The sequence below is a fragment of the Polypterus senegalus genome, chromosome 7 (assembly GCF_016835505.1).
Source record: "Polypterus senegalus isolate Bchr_013 chromosome 7, ASM1683550v1, whole genome shotgun sequence".
Classification (NCBI taxonomy): domain Eukaryota; kingdom Metazoa; phylum Chordata; class Cladistia; order Polypteriformes; family Polypteridae; genus Polypterus; species Polypterus senegalus.
Genome location: NC_053160.1, coordinates 138,891,026 through 138,908,130, shown reverse-complemented (window position 1 = coordinate 138,908,130; position 17,105 = coordinate 138,891,026). Strand labels below are relative to the sequence as shown.

Here is a 17,105-nt window from a genome sequence, read left to right as displayed (position 1 = left end):
TTTGATTTTCAAATCTGTATATTTAACAAAACTAACTTTTTTGATAATCATTTTTATTATTATTTTGTAATTAATTTTCTGCTTAGTTTTAAAATTTTGCTTAATTTTCCTTATTTTGTATACTCATTTCTTTTTTAGACATTTTGTATCATTCAAAATATGAGATATCTGTGATCTATTTGCTTGTGTTTAAATGTTTTTCTCTTATTATATATTCTTATATTTTACTATATATTGTCTTTAAACATTTTTTCTCCTACCACTTGTATTGTTTTATTGCCATTGAAAATTCAAATTCATTTGCAGGGATGCTTAAACTGTGTCAATTGTGCAAGTCCAAAAGCACAGTCAAAATTAAAAATTTATTACAATAGTTTCTCCTATACTACATAAGGAGAAATTAATAAAAATGTTGATTCATCAGATGTGGCACATATGCAATGGTGTTTGGTGATAAATTTATTTGTAACTGTATTTTAAATGATCTGTACATATTTTAGCTCTCTGAAATTAGTGAAGGGATGTGTGCAAAATGAAAGTAAATTTTTTAACATTCATTTTCAAATATTAATGAACAATGAATAACATGGATACAACACCTAGTGAAATGATACATTGTACATAATATTATATTTGTATATGTCATTATTTCTTATATACATGCGTGCATATATATATAAATATATATATATACATACACACACACACACACATATATATACAGTATATATATATACAGTATATATATATATATATATATATATATATATATATATATATATATATATATATATATATATATATATACTATATTCCTAGTTCTGAATCACAATCTGATTATTTAGGTGGTTATCTACTAAGTAATGCTTGTGGTTGGTAGGTCAGTCGGCAAACACATGCCATGTCCTCTCAGTTATGAGAAGCAGCTCATAAATATGTGAGACGGCATCTGGCAAATAGTACAAAGAGTACACGACACATGTTTTGCCCTTATTGGGGCTCATCAGGTGTACGCACTTTTGCATCCCCTTATGGGGATTGAACCTCGGACGTCAGTGCCTGAGGCGATGCCTCTGAGTGGTTGACTTATTTGGCAGGGTGAAGACTGGAGTACAGTATTACATTTCTAGTTTTGAATCGCAAACTGAAAGTTTAAAAAAAGTTTAAGTGGTTGCCTATCAGGTAATGCTTGTGATTGGTCAGCTAGTTGGCCAGTATCCGCCATGTCAGTTGCGAGAAGCAGCTCATAGATATGTGATACATAAGCGAACCAGCTTACCTCGTACTGTATCACACACACACACACACACACACACACACACACACACATATATATATATATTTGGTATAACCCTACCAATATTTATTTAGTTAGCCTCTAAAGTAATCCATACTAAACATTATATACAAAAAACTCAAAAAAAGCTGTTCCAAAGTTCAACATTATACTTGATTATTAAATTCATACATATGCAATATCATTTTCTATCTTACCTACAAATATAAGGTATTTAGGGTCAAACTCAATGATGCCCTCTGCATTGTCGTTCTTCTGTATGACAACAGTAAGAGTGGATATGTTTCCAATTGTGGGTGGCTGGTCCAATTGTAGTCCTCCTTCCCGTATAGTGAAATCAAAAGCACTACAATACAGAAAAAAGACTTCATGTAAATAAAAAAAAAAACAATAATAGTCTCAAAGACAGCAGTAAATGTGTAGCAATCTAATTCAACCATAATTTTTCTTGAAAGATTTTCTCTTTTATGTGTTGTAATACATATCTAGTAAACTTTCATAGAAAACAGCAGTTCATAAAAATTGATATTCTTTCTCTTGATCTGGTATGAAAGAGTAGACAGTTTTTGGTTAGCTGTGTGTTTACATCTGTTTTTCCGCACATGGGACTTGTTGTTTTTATTGGAAATAATATTTTTACACCATTGATCACCGTTATATCATTCTGGGAGTGTTTGGTGATGTGTGAAAGAATGGTATGCTACATTACTAGTTTAAGATCTGGTTTTCTAAATAAATGGCATACGAAAATGAATTATCAAGGTCCAGTTTAGCAGAAAATAGTCTAAAGTCTCAAAAAAGACTCTTAAACCTGGCCAGGGCCTATCCTAGCCTGACCAAAAATTGGCCTCACCTCAGAAGCCTGAACCCAAATTCCAGTGGCCTGCTCTGTCCTATACAAGCCCAGAAAAGGAAAATGACGTTTAAATAAAAAAATAACATCAAAATTTCAAAAATACATAACAAGGGATAGGGTAAACTATAAAAAAAATCTGTCAAGAACTTATACTATTACTTAGAAACTAGTTTCCCATCCTGACAAGTTTTTACTGGAAATATAATTCAATGTAACACCAAGTTTATACAATCTCTACATGGATTGAACTTCAAAAAGATGGCCACCATGACATCATACATTAACATTAATGCACACCTAGTAACACATGGCTTCTTAACAAAGTGACACCTAAGGTTCATGACTCAGAATGATGAAAAATAAATACAATTGAAAACTACAATTTCATTTTAAATCCTGAGAACAATGTCATGCAAATTTCAAAAGCAAGCAACTTCTAGAAAAGGACACAGCTAAAGTACCATAGAAATATTATGAATTAGCTAATAAATATACAGTATTTATTTTCTTTACTTACACATAACAAATTCATTTAAGGGCATATTAATGAAACATCACACTACTGTATGCACACATAGTGTACTTTAAGCATACTGGTTGTTTTTTTACTCATCAACAAGTGTCTCGTGTTTTCTGAATGCCTATAAATGGTTGGAGATTACATTGTCTGTAACATATTATTACCTTAAAAAATCACAACAATAAAACCTGCCTTTTTCTCTGTGTCTTTATACTGATTTTTCTTTTTTAATGCAGTTTTGCAGTAGGAAATATCTAAAGTATAATGGCAATGCTGTCATGAGGGGTAATACAGTAAATGGAATGTTGTTTCTCTTGAAAACTTGTAGGCGTGAATACAGCACATGGCTAAATCAGAGAAAGAGAAATTAGGAAACCTGGACTGGGGTTTCTGGGGACACACTTGTGTATGATTTATATTGGGTTTTTGTTTTTGTTTTTTTTAATGTTCACATTTAAAAAATAAACAACAGAAAGTTTGATTGAATCAGTTCACTAACACCTGCCAATGTTATATAATCATATGATTTTATTATACCAATGGTGTAGTGCACCAGATGCTCCAAGGAACACCTAATATAAACTATAGGATAGATCACATGTTTTTTTAATTAGCCTTCTTTAGCTTTTACAATTTATTGGTGGTATGTTTTATTATCAGATGTCTATGTGAAGACTCCTACCTTCCAGGGAGAAGCTCCACTCTAGTGATATTTAAAAAGAATTCTTCTGGACCCTCAGGGATATTATCATTTAATACTTCTACTGAGATGGTCTTGTTTACTTCTTCTTTCTCAAAAATGATCTGCCCATTTACAGGAGAAAAATCAAATCCACCCACTGCAGTACCACTGGTTGTTTGATACCAGAGCTGAACACGGCCAAATTTTCCCATAGACCTTGAAATTGTTACAGAAACCTGTAGCCAAAAAGAAATAAGACAATACAAGTTCAAATTTATAACAATTGGTTCAATTTCTATTATTATCCATAAAGCATTAGTATTCAAAATATAACAAGGGAACAAAAAAGCAACAATCCACCATTTCTGTTTATTGAAAACTAATCATTGCATTATTGTTTCATATCTTCACACAGGCCCATGGGTCCAACATCTAAGCTGATTTTTTTTCCATTTCCCTCACATTGTATTCTCAAAGTACAAATGACTTAGGAGTGTAAATAACAAGCCGGTTTAGGTTTGAATACATAATGGGAGGTCTAAAAATTGAAAGTACACCTTATGAGATAGTTTTAGGTGTCACTATAAATTTACAGACAGCATTCAGAAGTCACTAAGAAGGCAAACAGAATGTTAGGTTATATAGTATGATGGGTGGAGTACAAGTACAATGAGATTATGCTTAAGATTTATAAAACACTGGTAAGACCTTGTCTGGAGTACTGTGTGCAGTTTTGGTCTCCAGGCTACAAAAAATACATAGCAGCATTAGAACAAGTCCAGATAAGAGCAACTAGGCTGATTCTAGAACTGCCTGCCTGATGAGTGATGAGGAAAGATTAAAAGAGCTGAGCATTTTCAGTTTAAGCAAAGAAGATTAAGAGGATTGACAGGATTGAAGTGTTTGAAATTATGAAGGGTATTTAGAAAAGCCGACATTGACCAGGTCGTGAATTGAACTTAGTCTCTAGAGCAGTACTGCTATTTATTGTGTCCTCATGGCACCTTATATTAAATACGTTGAAGCATTTATTGATTTGTAAATGCGACATGTTTGAGATGTTATGATATTAAATTCGGCTAAATATACGCTACTAGATATACAGTAAATAATAAAAAATTACCAAATTATAATGTACAGTATTTGTATATGCACAGGTTGTTTTTCCATTAAAATCAATAGACAAAAAGGTTTCAGCCCGAACACTGAATAAGCTCATGGTCTTTTCAAACACAGGCATGGAATGTTTAAAAAACAAACAGAGCCCGAATATCAGGTAAACATCCCATCTAAAGGGTAGCCTCTCCTTAAAAACCCTATCACTGCAAAGCTTACCAATGATGGGGGTCTGGCAGGTTTTAAAACCTTTAGTACAATTCAGAGCCCCCTTTCTATAGTTATTTTTTAAACTTTTTAAACAAAAGTAAGGAACATTTAATAGTTTTCAGTACTTGGTAGGGCAGAGCAAAGGCAGGAATCAACTAAAAAGAAGATTGTTAAGTCAAATATGAGAAGTGAAGTCCTGCAGTTAACAAAAGGACTAAATCTTAAAGGGCAACCTGCAGTATAACAAACAACATAATAAACGGTGGGTAGATAAGGTCAGGAAAAACTACTAGAAATCCAAATTAGAACCAAGCTGTAGAATCAAATTAGTTCAACTGTGATGTGTAAAGAATTGGGACTTGAAAAAACAACTTAAAGATAAGTAGATAAGTAATAGTTCTAACAGTAATGTAAGACTTATAACCTAACATTTGACAACATTTGAGAAGTAATAATATTTTTTAGTGTGTTGACAAAAGAAGTAAACTAGCATGGTACTGTAAAATAGAAGTTTCATGGAAGAACATACAGAAAGAAAGAGAATGACAAAGACAGAGAAAAGAACTAGGACAGAAATAAGATTAGCAATACAAGAGGCTGTAGGGAAGGACAAGAGTTTTAACTGGAATATAACAATAATAGGAAGTTAGTGGAGAATATGAAGGAGAGCAAAAGAGTGGTGTATAGATGGAGAGAGTATATTAGGCAAACAGTATTCTGGGTGACATAAAGAGGCAAAATAGTTGTTGCAGATGACCCAGTATGCCAGAGACTGAATTAGACCATGCCAGGAAGAATAACAAGCTAAACAAATAGTTGAGGGGTGAGGAGAGGATGCATCTTGTAGATGATGTGGAGAAATTCATGATATGACTGGCACTATTATGTTGAATGTGGAAAAGAAAGCTGTGTGGGTTTACAGTTCTCCTGGGAGAACATTAAGAAGAAAGTGTCACTTTGTGTGAAGGTATACTAAAAGGAAGGACTAAGGGGAGAAGCAGAAGATCATCACAAGAAATCAAACTCAGAGAGGTTTTATTACAGTAAGACAATGGTTGTTCATTCTTAAGAAATTGCTGTAGCAGTAGGAGATTTTAGTCAAAGCTCAGCCTTGAAATGAGAAAGGAAATGAAGACATAGTGATAATTTCTCTCAAAAGAACTCATAATAAAATATATGAGAAGGGGTTCCAGCAACAATCTTTAAACAAATATTCATCAATTTTCAGAAACCTCTTGTTTCATTTCAGTTGCAAATAAAGAACCCAATATGACACACAGTCTACACATCATGTCAAACCAATTGCAAAATTGGAATAAAAACCTTCAGCCAGGATTGATCTTGAAAACTAATGGTCTAAACACTAAATAAACAAAAAAGTAAGGGTTCCATTTATTAAGTGTGTTCAGGAACAAAGATCAAAGCACATTAAAAAAAAAATTCTCTCTGTCTCCTTACCAGTCGTTGCTCCTCCAATGTTTCTAGGAATTCTTGAGAGAATGAAAAACGTCCATATGGTACATCACTAGCCACCATTGTAATATTGGAGGACCGGGAAGACTCATTAATCTCGGCTCCTTCACTGACCCTTGTCAGAGTTAGCTGATAGTATAGTTTCTCTTCGGGAATATCATCATCTATGGTCTGTAACAAAGCAAAGGACTGCACACTTAATGATTACATCTTTTGAATGTAACTGTCAGAGCCCTGTTATAAACTGTTGTATGTGCAGTACAACAACATAGTAACCTTGAGTCACTCCATCCTTTGTATCTTAATTCTTCTCAAAATATTTTTATTGTCTTCTAACATTATATTCACAAGATTGTTGTTTTTTGTTTTTAGAACTGATTATATATATTCTTGTCTTAGCATACACCCTCTAGCTTTGATCCTGTAATGGAAAAAGTATACTCAGAAAATAGACAGACTATTGAGTGATAACCCTAATCTATAAAGTGTTAATGATGAAATGCATACATTTCACTTTGTGGCTTCCTATGGATCCCTCATAACATAAAATAGTCAAAATAATAAAGCTTCCTGGGAATTTTGAGAAGAGCAGTCAGTAGATTTATATCAGTATATTTCTTCCTGATTTTTTCATCCCAACTTCTATGACCCTTTCACTCAAATTATGTCCCAAGTATTATTCTCCCATTTCACATGATGCATATTTATATGACATTAAGGGGTTTAGTCTAACCTTTAAAAGAATATTTATGTGCAAAAATCGTGTAACTTGAACAGGGTGCATCAAAGGCATAGAAGCCACTTTAATTACAGACAGGGTCTACATTCAGCAGCAAAGGAGGCCCAGTAAGTTTGGAGGTAAATACTATTAATAGCACTGCTACTAAAAATACAGATCGCAGTTACATATAGTATATAATAAAACACTAAGGATACCGAGCAATCTGACTGGTCATTTTAGCTTTGGTGTGATTGGTCAGTTTAACTTTGGTGACATGATCAAATCAAATGGGAGACACACATAAAGGCGTAGGAGGCACACTGAGAGTTGTTTCTGCAGACCGAGAGTATAAAAGCAAACAGAAAGTGACCAAAACACCTTAAAATGATACTGAAGCAGGCTTTACAGGAATGTACTCAAGAAAGCAAGTGCCATTAAAGAGAGTTTCAGACACATGAGGATACCAAGGAAAGGACCTGAATGTACAAATAGGACAAGTAATATCAAATATTTTTACATTTATTGTATTACATGTCTTCGAAAGGTAATGTGGCCCGTAAATGATACTATAAATTGTGAAGAGAAGTGTAGGTGTAGTGGTTAAGGCTTTGGACTTGAAGCCCTCTGGTTGTGTGTTCACATCCTGCCATTGACACTGTGTGACAATTAGCAAGTCACTTGACCCGCCTGTCTTCGAATTGGAGAACCAAAAGAAATGTAACCAATTGTATCATAATTGTTGCAAGTCGTCTTGGATAAAGGTGTCAGCCAAATAAGTAAATGCATGAAGAACATCTGAGCATGATGATTTTGCTGTGTTCCTATCTTGCTCTAAGAACAGCCCTATAAACTACCTCCCCTTAGTGTAAACTAGCATTCCCAAGTTGTTAAAAAAATAATAGAATCACAGAGTATAAAGCAGCAATTTTGTTCTGCTAACCGGCCACCTACCTTAAGACGAATAGTAGCAGCAGACTGCTGGTTTTTCATTGTGATGAATCCTGAGGTCTCCTCAAACTCACTTGAAACTGAAGGAGTTATGTTCCAAAACACAGTAATTTCCCCATAAATCCCTGGACCACGTAATACACTGAAAAATGGTTATATTTTTAATTAATAGTGAAGGTAAATACAACTGTACAATAAAGTCTATTCTGCTTAAATACAAAAATGTAATGATAAACAGTATACATTATCTCTGTTGTCATTTAAATCAGTTAAAATTTGCTGTTATGTTTTAATTGTCCCTTAATGCCATGAACTTCATACAAAAATGAATATTGAACAGCTATGACGAGTAAGATCTGGATATATAGTATTCTTCATCTCCATCAATGATTGTTATTTGTTCTGATGATACCCTGAAAATCTTTCAGTGTTTTATCATTATGAACTGATAACAGGCTTATTCACAAAAAATATGAGATATTGTGCAACGTAAAAGAATTAGGTAACGTAAAGGAGTTATACATTAGAAATGCTAAATGTTAAACAGGTACTGAGGTACAGTGACTTGTTAATTTAACTGGCATATGTATGTGCTGTTGAAAACAGCAATAATAAAAAAGTAATAATCTTACCTGCTTCTAAGAAAAAGTATATAATGTGATTAAGAAATATGTTAATAAGAAAAAAATAAGTACCTTATTAAAGCAGTACCATTATAAAGTCCAAATGGTTCTCCAATGAGAACGTTTTGTGTCAAGGGAGATATACCCACTCTTCCCAGTGACCCAGGATCACCCAAAATGATTACTGTGGCTGAACCTGAAAAAGAATTACCTTCTTAAAAACGTGAAACTTTCATACTAAGGTAAACAAAGCATTACAAATGCATTTTAAAGATTACATATTAACCTAAAAAGCAAATATCACAGAATGCTATAAAACCATGGGTCAAAATAATAAATATTATTTCAATACAAGTAAAAAATAAATTGAAATTTACTTTACACATGTGCAACAGTATGCGTTTATTGACTTACAAGAGAACTCAGTATTGTAAGTGCTACACTGTAGTGAAAAACCTTGGAGGTCATTGTCCATTACCATTACATGACACATTACATTACTGCAGTTTTCTATGCAAAATAGTAATACAGTGTATGTTTGGAAAATTTTAAGACCTGCTGTTTAAAGTGTCATAGAGGAACTGTAGAATAAGACAAATTTAAACATCCCATTAGACACACACTCCAGGAAAAAAGATAAAACCGAAGGACTTGGAGATTGTTTTAGTCAGAATACTCCAGAATATTATAATTAAATATAAAGCTGGGACAAAAAGGGGTGTATATTATTTTTAATGGGACTGAATTTTTTAAGTAATGTTTGAATATGGTGAGAAAAAGAGCCACCACAACATCCTGCTGCTGATATCTGTCTCAATGATTTAAGATCTGGTATGGTCTGGCCTTTGGACAATTCCTGTGAATTGAATCATCAGGATACTACTAGATAGATAGATAGATAGATAGATAGATAGATAGATAGATAGATAGATAGATAGATAGATAGATAGATAGATAGATAGATAGATAGATAGATAGATAGATAGATAGATAGATAGATAGATAGATAGATAGATAGATAGATAGATAGATAGATAGATAGATAGATAGATAGATTGGTGATCCTAAATTGTCCCTAGTGTGTGCTTGGAGTGTGTGTGTGTGCCCTGCGGTGGACTGGTGCCCTGCCTGGGGTTTGTTTCCTGCCTTGCGCCCTGGGATTGGCTCCAGCAGACCCCCATGACCCTGTAGATAGGATATAGCAGGTTGGATAATGGATGGATGGATGGAAATGATTTTCTGTTTAGCTAAAAAGGGTGGCACAGTGGTAGCGCTGCTGCCTCGCACTTAGGAGACCTGGGTTCGCTTCCTGGGTCCTCCCTGCGTGGAGTTTGCATGTTCTCCCTGTGTCTGCGTGGGTTTCCTCTGGGTGCTCTGGTTTCCTCCCACAGGCCAAAGGCATGCAGGTTAGGTGAATTGGTGATTGGCGCCCTGCCCGGGGTTTGTTTCCTGCCTTGCGCCATGTGTTGGCTGGGATTTGCTCCAGCAGACCCCCGTGACTCTGTAGTTAGGATAAAACGGGTTGGATAATGGATGGATGGATGTTTAGCTAAAAAATGAAGTTTTAATACGGACCATCAACTGGATTGATTTCTGCATTGTTTGTGGCTGACACAAGCTGAATGATGAATCGTTCCTCTCCTTCCAGAATTGAGTCTTTAACTATGTACAGTGGTATTGTCTTCTTGGTATCAGTCTGTGAAAAAAATAAAACATTTGGTTATCAAAATAAAAAAAACTCAAATATCGAAGATTAATATAACATTAGATATTATATTACATATAAAGGACAAGAGGCAGAAAACTGTTTCAGGTGGTCACCCATACACTTGGTATAAAATATGCTAAAAATGAAGCACAGAATAGTCACTAAGGACTGAGTCCAAACAGAACTGAGACTGCATTGAAATTAGGAAGGCTTTTATTGAGGGTAGACAGGAAAGAGTGTGCTACTAGGGCCAGAACCGGAAGTAATGTCATGCTGGATCTTCATTGGAGGATCATGAGAAGAGGGAAGAAAGAGAGAGTTAGTCCACATTGCCACCCCCAGCCCAGCATAAAGGTACAATCACTTAAGCCCTTCCCATGCACATGTGTGTGACAATATATAAAATGCAAAGTTTACGGCATAACAGACTCAATCATTCATAAAACATTATTTCCTGTTTAGCTGAAAAGTTGAACTTTGGCAGGATGGTACATCTAAGTAAGTAGGCATTTGCTAAGAAAGGTAATTTTGATATATCAATATTTAGGGGTAACCAAAAACAACAGAAAAACTAAATATCCCAAAATCTCAAAAATACCCTGACAAATTTGTTTGAAATTTGGTGACATCCTTCCATCCATCCATTATCCATCCCGCTATATGCTAACTACAGGGTCACGGGGATCTGCTGGAGTTACAGAAAAAAGAAAATTAGCTGATATGTGTTTTTTTTCTTTTATTTCTCAAACATTTTCAGTAATAAAGTTTTAGTGTGTGGAGTATTTGCTTCAGATGTGATTGCACAGAGAGATGGGATGTGCAGTTCATGCAAATGAATGCTGCAATCATAACAGCACCACTGTACAAGTTTACACTGTAATTACATATGGGTAAGAAATATGGGTGGCAGAGAGTGGAAGATGGCAGCTGTCCTGCACAGGCAAAAGAGACAAGGTGGTGACCTATATGGAAAATGAGATTTGAAGCGGATGAAGGAAAAAGTAGGCAAAGCTTAAAGAAGACATGCTTAGCATGTGGCCTCCTTGGGTACATGCAGTACTTCCTATTCTATCGACTTCTTACTCCTCACAATGCACTATAAAATACATTACAATGAAAGCTGGATTGGACTGTTAAGTGCTCTTATATACATGGTGTGTGTGTTACACTGCGATGGCCTGGCGCATTGTCTAGGAATTGTGCCTTGTACCCTGTGCTTGCGGACTAGGTTCCAGCTACCCCGTGACATTGCTCAGTATTAAGAAAAATTTAGAAAATGGTGTGGTATGGTATGTTTAAGAGTAACGAGCCCCAATGAACTAATAATAATAGCCCTGGGGGGATAGGGGGAACAAAAAATATTGTATGCCAAAAAGTACTTAGTACTTTCATAGTATTTTTGCTACATACCATTATCCCTTGGCACTACAACCAAGGTACACTGTCTCAGTAACACAGCTTTTTTATATGCAAAAGAGAAGCCATAGCCTCCTGTATATCTTAATGAAACAAGTAAGAAAAAATGCAAAACGCATAAATATTGTAAATATCACATAAATAGTTTTGTTAGATTCCAACTGTACATCTCTATTTTAAAAATTTTACTATTAAGTAAACAAAATACAAATAGTCAGACATGGTGTTCCAAAAATATCATGGAAAATGAACACTTGACTTGACACCAGCTGATCAGAGGGCTATGATTCAAAAGAGTCTATTCTAATGTTGCTCTACACATACATTAAGAAAAACAGGTAAGATTTAGCAGAGGTGGTACCAAGTTATTTCACAATAACTTTAACATACCTGTATTAAAAAAATCTAAAAAAAAAAACAGCTTAATTCATTTTATCATAATAAGAACCAGGTTATTGTTTTCCTTGTAAACAGAGCTCTTAAAACAGAACTACCATTTAAAGATAGTAATGTATAAGACACCATTTTCCTTTTGGGTTGTGAAAGACAGGATAGGATACTTTCACTTAAGCAAGCAATGTTGTTTTGAATATCACAGTAGATTTTTCATTGCATAATGTTATTTCATCTAATTTTAATCCCAATGTTTCTGTTAAATTATTGGCAGTGATTAATGATCTAAGGCTATCCGAGGAAGATGCAAATAAATATTTTAACTCAAAATGGTCTAAGTGCAGATCATTCCCAAAATAGGCAATCTGATATTGGCTGATTTCTATTATTCTTGGAATATCATCATCATTTTAGGTTGCCTTACCTCCTGATTCAGGTTTTTGTTAATATACAGTATATCATACACAGTTATACATATTTGGAGAAACCACACTATTTTGTAAGAATAGGGTTTATTGGCTTGATTTCAACCTTTAACTGCATGAAGCCTGATATACTGTATTTTGCAGTAAACTACAGAAGTTACATATGGACCCCTATTTTATCATATGAATTATGAATTTTCTCCTTAACAGGGTAAGGTTGATTAATAAACTTCTACAGTGCATTATACATTGATAGGACCTCCACAAGATACAGTGATCACCCTTATACTCTTCTCTGTACTAATAGTTTGAGATGATCTGGTGGCAGTTGTCAAGCTGTCAAGGTTGCAGATGATACAGCATTGATTGACACCTCTAATAATGTGGCACATTTTGGGAAAGAGGCAAAGATGATAAAGAGGTAGTGCCAGGAGCAGGAACTCCAATTAAATATGAGGAAGACAAGTGGGCTGCTCATTGATTTTAGGAAGAATGGTGTACCACTGGTCCTTAATGGATAACAAGCTGAGAGTGTTAGTAGCTTTAACTACCTGGAGATCATATTGGTTAATAGCTTGAATTTTAATGAAAACATGCAATACATCTACATAAAATTCCAATGGTTCAGCTATTTATTAAGAGGACTACACTAAATAAACATTTCAACTAGCATCCTATGGAACTACTAAGCATGTCATTTTGAGAGACTTTTCATTCCTGGCATGGTTTGGGAGACTGTCTATGAGTACTAAAACAAACTTAGGAATTAACCTAGTTGGGATCTGTGGACCACCGCAACTAGGGCTTCAAGAATTGTATAATTAAAGCAAAAAGAAAAAAAAAAAAAGAAAAAGCATATAAGATTGTAAAGGACCAGAAACACTATTTAAATAACTGTTTCCAAATTTTATCTTCTGGGAGATGAAACTTGCTGCCAAAATGTAAAACAAATAAAAAAAAAATTAGAAACAGTTTTATAGCAATGGTAATAAAAATTTTAAATAGACCAAATTCAATTTTGTTCATTTTTTAAATGTATTTATTTTTTATGAATATAAATATGCTATTAATTTGTATTTTATTGCATGACTTGTATGTAGTAATGTGGTCTTGTATCTTGCTGACTGGATCAAAGCAAATTTCCATAAAATAACTTTATCATTATTTCAGTTACTCATCCTTGTGGATTTTTGATAGTGAGCTATAATGGCCACCACCTTGTTTTTTTTATGACAACATGTGATTGCTAGGAAACAATGTCTGACATTATTGGGTGATTGGCATTTAAGGTGGTGCCACAATTTTACAGATGCACTAGTTTTGGGATTTTTTACATAAAGTACATACTTTTGTCAACGATTTTGGTCAATTCGTTTATTTTTGGTTAGTCAATCTCTAGCTTTGTTTTTTGAGTTCAAATTTTGACACTGTTTTTATGATTCAGATATGTGATGCTCTACATCTTGCCTTGTTCTTTGGTTCTCTGCCTGCCTACTGACTTACAACTTTTTATCAATCGTTGTCTTTTGGCACTTTTTTGCTTCTTACAAAACTCAGTACAAAGTCAGTTATTCTCTTTCAATCAATCACCTTTAAATTGGGCCTTTGACATCACAGATCAGAACGTGCATGGTAAAACACACAAAATCCCCTTTTCACTCTTAAAAAATCCTTTGCTTATTATTCACAAAAACAGGTTTTTGTTTAAAATTGTTTACATTTCTAAGGTTAATGGCTTTTTAGATCAGTTATTAAAAAAATGTGAACTTATGTAGCGTACCACCTTTATGGTGTCTAACGGTTGAAGGCAAATCACTATCCTAGAACAGCAAATTCTTACATTGTTCCAGGAATAACAAAAAAACAACAATATCAGATTCAACTTATGACCCAGTGAGACAGGTTACTCATGATGTAGTTCACACTTTGGCTCTCATCACAGAATGTTGTGAGGTCTATGTGAGTGATGTACAATATTTACCTTTAAAGAAAGCCTTGCAAAGATTGAGGAAAAATGCATGTCGGAATTCCATTCATTATCTGAAATTTTACTTGTGAGATCCTACTTGCATTGCTTTCTAAGCCAATTCAGGGATAAATGGTTTTAAATGTTTACATAGTGTCTATAAATACTACCTGTATCTTCAACAAAACTAGCCAGTATCACTTCAGAGATAAATAATGATATCAGATAATGGAAGTTTAGCAGGTTACCTTTGATGAAGTTCTTAGCTTGTATACAGAAAGAACAGTGTGTTGCCAGAAGACTATATTTAAGACATAGTTCAAAGGATACATAGATTAAAGTAGGTTAGATATAACATTCTCATTCACAGGGGCTACTGAAAATGGCAACTTTAAAATACTGTATGTAGTACAGTGGTACAGTACCATATCCTGGGGAAATGTAGCCCACAAGATTACTTGTAAATTAATGGTGATTAATAATGACTAAAGTACACGGCAAAACACACAGAGAGGATTTTAACAAGATTTCCTTTCCTTGGTTAACCAATCAGGTGTGGTTTAATGTTAGTGTACGTACTGTATATTTGCAGGGCAGTAACTGATGTAAAAATTAGGTGGCGCAATGCCACCTTCTTCTTCAGATCTCTGTGAAGTCCTCTGTTTAACATGTCAAAATTATCAGTTCCAGGTAAACAAGATATTATGTGTGGTGTCTAAAATTTTACAAAAGGATTTCTTAAACTGTATATTTAAGAATACTCTGAAAGAGATATAGTGGATTTGAGAGAATATTCATATTTAACAATATTAAGTGTGCAGGTTAAAATAAGACAATTAATATATTTTTTAATTTAAATTCATCACATTGCAGAATTTCAATTTAAAAAGATAATTTTCTTGGAACAGTAACTCCTTCATATTTGAACTTTGCCTGGTGTGTATGAGAAATCACATAAGACAGCATGCTGTTGTTAATATTAATTTTGAACTCGGAAATTTTAAGAAATTCACAAAACAGATTTAATACAAATAACAGTGATGAGTATAAATCCAAGATGCTGACCACTATATAAATAACATAAAGAGATACTTTCTGTTTATGTCCGTACATTATATCTAATGGCTTCCAGAGATGGATTATAAGAGGTACAACAGAATTTGGAAAATCACTACTGATAAAGGACACTTCCATCTGCCTCTGTGCTGTAATTTGAAACATTTATAATTATATTATTTACACAAAATAAACTATTTAAAGTTTATTGCAGTTTTTATATCTAAGTAAGGTGCATTTTAAAATAACCTTTTCATTATCTGTCTTGATTTCAGCCTTTACTGTGCGCTAACAATACATACTATATATAACTGACATAAAACCAAAAAATCAAGATATATGAAATAATATGGATGAATATACCATGAAATCACCTTTAGAAATAATAACATAGGAAAACAGAACATGTAAGAATGAAAACAAGTAGATGAGAAAATCTATTTGGCACTAAATTATATTCTAACGATTAAAAGAAAAAATAACTTTGAGTGAGTGATAAGTTGGAATGGGCTGAAAACATTCTATGGCTGCGCAGACATATAATATTACCATACATATGACTGTTTAAATCCTGCCACAGAGAGGTTTGCAATGCTTGGACTAAAAGATGCACCCATTGCTAATCCTTTATGATAACGAAAAATTCTTTTAAAAATAAAAATAGAGTTCTATCTTAGAGCAACTAAAAAATCACAGAAAGAGGTTGAAAAAATAGAACAATTATTAAGATTGTAATTTATTAATAAAGTCAGACAAGTCTTTGAAGTAACAGCGGCCGAGAGAAATCAGGTGCTGTATGTGAAAATCCTCAAACTGAGACAAAGGCTGCAGTAAAGAAGTACGGGCCGAAACAACAGAATGCCCAGGGGACTTATCATGCTCTTTGTTACTCTTCGGTAACAGGTAGAAAATTGGGAACTAAGGATATAGATTATGTAAGAAGGCATCTGTATGTTTCTCAGATTGAACAGCCTTGTTTAATAACTTCCATTATGGGTGGTGATGGGCATCTCTAGACAATTAACCTTGGTGGATGCATATAATTTGTTTGTAGTGATATGCTGATTAATGTGATGGTAAGGCTCTATTGCACACTGGGATTGGTTATATGATGAAACATGCACCAAATGATATATGAACGTGTTTGATGGTATTCTGAGAAACATATCCCATATGCATCCCTTATTTATTAGTGATTTATCATTATTTATCCCTTCTGTGCTATTGTGACAATTTTACTGTTTTTCTTTGATGGTTCCGAGTTGTACTGTGACATGGGGAACTATTTTATGTAGAACTGGTTATATATAAGGCCAGTTTAATTATTTGTTTTGCCTAGACATTTGTTACATTTAGAAGTAAAAGCAAAACATACAAGAAAAAGAGAAAGATGGTTTTAAAACCTAAAAAAGATAGAGGGATATTGCAAAAACTTATTTTGAAATAAAGTAGGTGATATTAGATAAACTGGTTTACTCCAACTTTAAGGTCATTAGAGACCTGAGCAGCATCAGAACAGGGTAGGAAGGAGCTATGAACAGGTTAGCAATCAACTGAAGGGCACCATCATGCACAATCACCAATAATGAACAGGTTTACAGCAGTCAACTAACCGGGCACACATGTCTTTTTTGGTATACAATGAAAACAAAAAACTCAAGAAAAACAGTGGCTTTATTTATAACATGCAGATGT

At 33.9% G+C, this 17,105-nt stretch overlaps 1 protein-coding gene across 1 annotated transcript in view; it reads right to left on the bottom strand.

The window, feature by feature from the left end:
- adgrv1 (adhesion G protein-coupled receptor V1) overlaps positions 1 to 17,105 on the bottom strand; it is a 669,968-nt gene that overhangs the window by 334,038 nt on the left and 318,825 nt on the right. Inside the window, exons 60-65 of the mRNA XM_039759338.1 lie at positions 10,022 to 10,142; positions 8,519 to 8,642; positions 7,827 to 7,965; positions 6,140 to 6,325; positions 3,356 to 3,591; positions 1,495 to 1,643 (exon numbers count right to left, since the gene is read on the bottom strand). Coding sequence (XP_039615272.1) covers positions 1,495 to 1,643; positions 3,356 to 3,591; positions 6,140 to 6,325; positions 7,827 to 7,965; positions 8,519 to 8,642; positions 10,022 to 10,142 — 955 coding nt within the window. The remainder of the gene's footprint in view (positions 1 to 1,494; positions 1,644 to 3,355; positions 3,592 to 6,139; positions 6,326 to 7,826; positions 7,966 to 8,518; positions 8,643 to 10,021; positions 10,143 to 17,105) is intronic.